Raw genomic sequence first — 5,845 nt, forward strand, 5'->3', positions numbered from 1 at the left:
TTTTTTTTAATATTCCTAGTTTGTTTTTTGAATTTAGTACTCATATAGGGGGTGGAGCACCTGATCGAGTGCTCCGAATCCTCTTCCTTAAAATAGTTAATACTATATGAAGTCTACTGTAGTACGGAAATTACATCATCTCTCGCTCTATAAATATATATAAGCCAATAAGCCATCACTTTGGAGCTGGCTAACTCGATAGGCCATATGATTGATAGTCAATGTTAATCATCACAGCAAAAGAAATGGATTAGGGATTTAAGGTATCCTCTCCACTACAGTAGCTAGGCTGCTACCTCGGCCGTTCACAAAGAATATTGTCAAGGGCTAGGTAGCTACGTTCCATCTGCGGCCTTCCAAAGATACTGCCCAACTGCCTGTGATGGATCACCAGCTGTACGGCGACCCCTCCGCGAGCAGCTTCTCTCCGCTGGAGGCACAGATCTTCTCCGGCCAGCTGCCGCCGTCGTCAACGCCATGGCCAAATCTCGACGTTGACCTCGCCCTGGACCTCGACGTTCTCGAGGATGACATCGTCCGGGAGCTCTCTGCTGGCACAGTGGCAAACGCGGCATCGTCAGGTTCCGGCTCCGGCGCCCACAAGAAGCTCAGCCACAACGCGTACGAGCGCGACCGCCGGAAGCAGCTCAACGAGCTATACCTCTCGCTCCGTTCTCTCCTCCCGGACGCCGACCACACCGTAAGCTATAGTTTTAGCTGCATATATGTATAGAGTTATTGTATATACTCCATAGTTCCCGCGTCAGGAGAAGTAGCATGAAAAGAATCAAGAGTTCCTGATGTGCCTTTGCTGCCTTGTGGTGCTGCGGAAGAAGCTGAGTATTCCGACGACGGTGTGTCGAGCGCTCAAGTACATCCCCGAGCTGCAGAAACAGGTCGAGAATCTGGAGAAGAAGAAAGAGAAACTGGCTAGTGCCAACTGCAAACCAGGGGTACTGAGCGTGACCGGCAGCATAGCTCCAACTGTGTCCGCTACTTGCCTCAACCACAAGGAAATCATGGTTCAGATTAGCTTGCTGAGAGATACAGATGCTTCTACAGCTCTACCTCTTTCCAAGTGTATAAATGTACTGGAGAACGAAGGACTTCAGCTCATCAGTTCATCGACTTCCTCCACCTTTGGGAACAAAACGTTCTATAACCTCCATCTTCAGGTAAATCTTTTTCTGTTAATATATACTAATCATAAGGTGGATGCATACAACACACACACACCACAATTATATACCACAACATAGCATGCATTTACGAGTTTTTCTCTTTTGATTGATAAAAGACATCTTCATTCAATCGATACATCAAGGTGATATAATGGTCCAGCCTTTGCATAGCACAACGCACATAGCATTTACGAGTTACACACATGTTTCTAGTATTGGATATTAACTGTACACTACTCATATGAGGCATGCCCTGTTGTATCTTGTATGCCATGTTCTATACCTTAGTTATCTGTCAGACTATTATATGCAACTAAAATGTATCAGAGGTCATAGTTCTATTTGAAGGTTGCCAAGTTATTCACAGTTCTTCAGAAGAAATTTGGAACCTACCGTACGTACAGTAAGTGATTTACCAGAGGGTCCTACCCACGCCGCCTCCGTCCTTACCTGCATGCTTGGAGGGTTGACCACAGACCACTACCACGTACACATAATGTCCATGTGAAATAAAGGGCATTCAATGTGGCAAAATGCCCCTCGGAACTTCTCAGCCAGAGACAATGGTGGTTTTGAAGGGACCTTTCCCCAGGAAATGATGATGGGGTAGCAGTGGCTCGCCGGGGAACAGAGTAAATGGCCGCCCTCAAGCATATAAACAGACATTAGAGGCGGCTCTAATACACAACTCTCAAGCGGTTTTGAGTTTCGCCTCTAGGAAATAGTCGCTAATAATACTCCTAGTTCCTAGTATTAGAGGCAGTTCTAGAACCGTCTATGATAATTTCCTGCCGCAAGAGGTTTCTAGACAAAAACCACCTCCAATACTTGTGAATTGCATGGGGCATTCTATGATCAATTGCATCCAATAGTATGGTATTATAGGCAGTTTCTACCCTAGAAATGCCTGTATTTTCATTTTAGGGCTGAAAATTAACATATGTTTGCAGCTAGCCCTGCATACCAAATCCACAAGAAAATCATGGTAAACATCCATTGCAAATTCATCATATCACATATACATCCACATCCACATTCATCTCATAATGCCGCTGCACTTCATAATACGTTCATATCTTTTCAAATGTCTGTGACCAACATATGCAACAAAGTCCTTAGCTAGCTAAAATATATAGAGTAGTACTGAGCAAACAAATAAATAAACATATCTGTTTTGTTGGTAATGTGTTGCCATTTATTTTGTCGACCAATCACGCCGATGAGGAGAAGAGTCTTGATGTCAGTTACTCTGTATTGTGCCCATGCTGTAGAGCTATATATGCTCAACCATCTGTTATGTGCTGACCCTGATGTCTTCTCAATAATACTCAGATTTCACGTTCCAATGTGACTGTCAGCACTGTCATTGGAATTGAGCTTCAGAGATAAGATATGGGAATTCTTACAGGTCAATGAGTCATACAGGCAGAACACATAGATTTCTAACCGAATAACAACTTACTAAATGTAAAGCATTTCAAATAAATGGCAAACTTACAGATGATGCAGATGACACAAAGCTAGTCTTACTCGAACTGGCGTGAGCATGCGTTTTTGTCCGATTTTTGTGTGTAGAGCAACTAAAATAGAGACATGTCGCCGATGTGGAATTTTAGTTGCACCACACAAAATACTCTTTACATAAAATGATTTGTGTTGTACACCAAAAGGGCACAATAGCAATGAGGTGTGTATGTATCCTTGTTTTCACAAAATAACATTCGCTACACTTAAGAAGCGCACACAGGCATTGCAAAATTAATAGCCATAGTTGCAAAATCAGTGTGGATATGCATTATAGAATCTTCCTCGAAAGAGCTGCCGCATACCCACCAGACCTGGTATAATTGGTTGCACCACCTCGCTCCCTTAGGGCGACTGTGGCGGCCACAGTAGGGGCCTTTTCACAGGGTCGGCGACAAGGATCGACAAAGTGGTGCCAGAAAGACTAGATTGAGACTATTATGTCTCAAGGGACAACCCAGTTTTGAGTTGGTTTTGTGTAGAAAACAACCTTAAATTGTTTCTTATTTTACAAAACCGTCTTGGCAGTGTCTAGATATTCATGATGGATTTCTACAATAATAGTTATGGATGCCACTGTTAGGCTTTTTGCCGACCAAGACTAAGTAAAAGTTGGTTGGATAATTTTTATTGTCCAACTTCGGGTTGATCCCATTTTCATTTATCAGAGGGACCAACGTAAGGAAGCCCACACAGTTTTCTCTCGGAACAGAAACCACACCCATATTTATTTATTATTTCAAGAACAGTGCAACCAATATTGTAAATGCATGGGATATTTGACAAATACATTGTGGGTTTACACTTTCGTCTTTCCAACATACGATTGAAGAAGCCTTATTAATTTTTAAAATCGGTATATGGGTTTTACAAAGTTGAAAGTAAAGAATAACCATATCGTAGATCACCACACATGACACATAGTTATTATTTATTTCTCTTAAAAGTGTCATACCAAATTGTAAAGATACGTTTTGCATCACTTTAGAAGTTACGTACTACTTGGAGACCAAATTGTTAACATCATGAAATGTGGACTTATTTTAGATAAAATGAAATTTAGAATTTAGGAGCATGTTTTATGCATTTTGGTAGATTTCCAAAGCATAAGTCATGAAGAGAGGCTTTTTTTAGAGACTCCGTAAATCACCCATATGTTGTAGAGGTGATACATGAGGCCCTTTAGGTTCTCTAGAGGTATAGTATCATGCTCGTTTTCTAGTACTTTCAGTCTGCGGTGATACCTTTTCTTTAACTATTTTCGAGATGATGTATACTGGCCAACTTAGAAATAACAATATCTTTATCGCCTTTAGCAAATAAATATATGTTAATAGGTGCAACTATTGTGCAGTACTGAATAGCAAGCCAATTCAAAATCAAAAGAAAAAAACATGCCAATAGAGTTCTTATTAATGTACTGTCCTGATATGTGAAACATGCATGACTTCTTCACGCACACATGATTTAAATAATCAGGAAATATTGACTGGTTTGTGGGAATATCCAATTCGGCTCCCGAGCTCATCTACACCCTATAAATAGTAAATTCAAAATAGATACTATAAAATTTAAACAAAATTATGGTGAAATATACTTGAGTGCGTGATGTTCGTGTCAAGTATGAGAGCATTCAGACATCCGAGTAATAAAAAATAGGTCCGAGCAGTGCACAAATAGTAAACTTTTTCACAGACCCCAAATTTATCTTTTTTTGCTGAGAACTACCCAGATGTCCAAATGCTCTGGAATTTGGCACGGACATCACGCTCTCAAGCATCTTTCACCACAAAAAAACCAGAATTTTTGAATTATTGTACTATTTTAAATGAATCTACGTCCTTGTGTGTGTTGCTTCTGTGTTAAAATCTACACTTACATGTATCAGAAATAGTTGCTTTTGCTATCAGGGGCCTAACCATTTTATCTCACCATTTTTGTTGAGACAGAGAAGTCAAGGAGCACTAAACATGGAGTGCCCATCGTTTTGTGACAAATTGGAACAAGCCATCATGGAAGCAGCGGGACTATATCTGCAGCACTAGAGGATTATTGTTCTTAACTATCATAAATAAAGATTCCTTAAATAGCTATGAGATGCCTGTAGCATGGGTGCTGCGTAGTGGGTGTCCCATATAAGTTTGTATGTGGCGTTGGTGATTATTGATTGTATATGCTTGAGTAAGTACCTTTTGTCATGTATGAATGTATCTAATACATGATACATGGAGGTGAGTTCGATAGGATAAAACAAACAAAAGAAATAATTATGATGTGTATTTGGGAGTAATTGCATCTGCAAGACTTAAATTAAACCCTTTCTTGCGCAAATGCCAAAACCCATATATTAAAACCAACCATCTATTACAGGACCATTCTTCAAATGTAAAAGGACACTTGTCTATGCCACGCCGTGAGCAAAACTAGATGCCGCTTGTACTGTAAAGTATGAATGGAGTCTCTAGAGGTTCGCTTAGAAGGAATAAAGAGACAAGCAACTTCAAGCATTCGGGGCCTCCTAGAATTTGCTTGTCTTTTTATAAAAAAAGTTTTTTTTGACAAAGGGTAAATTTTATTGGCTTAAAATGGAGCATCAAGAGAATACAAATATAATAAGCGCACACCCGGTCTCTGCATAACTAAGATGCACACAGCCAACATCAACGCACACATACAAAAAACACGCCAATAAATAGCAAAGTCAAATAAGACCAAAGCTATGCACAGGCGATAAAAAAACACAAAAGCGATCAGATCGGTGATCAGCAAACTAAATCGGTGACTGTATCCGCACCAACCATCTCATGACATCACACGACCGACGAGATTCTTCAACAGCAACGCCTGCAGGAAAGGACTGGCGCTCAAGCGCCGCCGTCACTGGATCCAACCATCCAAGGTCAGAATCTAGGTTTTGACCCTAAATAACCTGAACGAGCATATCTGAGCAATGCCTTCAAGAAGGTAACGATGTAAAAGCATCGCCATTGCCAGGTATAACCAACTCGGGTCAGACCTAGGCTTTCACCCCGGAGCTCGAGACCAGGTGCTCAAGCAGCACCACTATCGACATCATATGTGTTGTCACAACCACTTTTCCACGATCCCAGCAGCTGCATGCGATGTGCTCAGGTGCTGCA

At 41.0% G+C, this 5,845-nt stretch overlaps 1 protein-coding gene across 2 annotated transcripts; it reads left to right on the forward strand.

The window, feature by feature from the left end:
- Positions 1-207: 207 nt before the first annotated feature.
- Positions 208-4,940, forward strand: LOC119344584 (protein IRON-RELATED TRANSCRIPTION FACTOR 2-like). Of its 2 annotated transcripts, none has more exons than XM_037614975.1 (3): positions 208-700; positions 834-1,175; positions 4,655-4,940. In XM_037614975.1, exons 1-3 carry the CDS (start codon positions 383-385, stop codon positions 4,748-4,750), a joined length of 756 nt encoding a protein of 251 aa, XP_037470872.1. In that variant the 5' UTR covers positions 208-382; the 3' UTR covers positions 4,751-4,940. The 2 variants fall into 2 exon arrangements, with proteins under 2 accessions (XP_037470872.1, XP_037470873.1); XM_037614976.1 differs by having other exon boundaries at positions 837-1,175.
- Positions 4,941-5,845: the final 905 nt, after the last annotated feature.

This window comes from Triticum dicoccoides, unplaced genomic scaffold (assembly GCF_002162155.2).
Source record: "Triticum dicoccoides isolate Atlit2015 ecotype Zavitan unplaced genomic scaffold, WEW_v2.0 scaffold174375, whole genome shotgun sequence".
NCBI lineage: Eukaryota > Viridiplantae > Streptophyta > Magnoliopsida > Poales > Poaceae > Triticum > Triticum dicoccoides.

Bases quoted from the DNA above. Each gene is read 5' to 3' on its own strand.
- LOC119344584 (XM_037614975.1), top strand. From the start codon at position 383: ATGGATCACCAGCTGTACGGCGACCCCTCCGCGAGCAGCTTCTCTCCG. The intron at 701-833 runs GTAAGCTATAGT...GTGCTGCGGAAG, and splicing joins TCCCGGACGCCGACCACACC to AAGCTGAGTATTCCGACGAC. The intron at 1,176-4,654 runs GTAAATCTTTTT...TTGTTGAGACAG, and splicing joins TCTATAACCTCCATCTTCAG to AGAAGTCAAGGAGCACTAAA.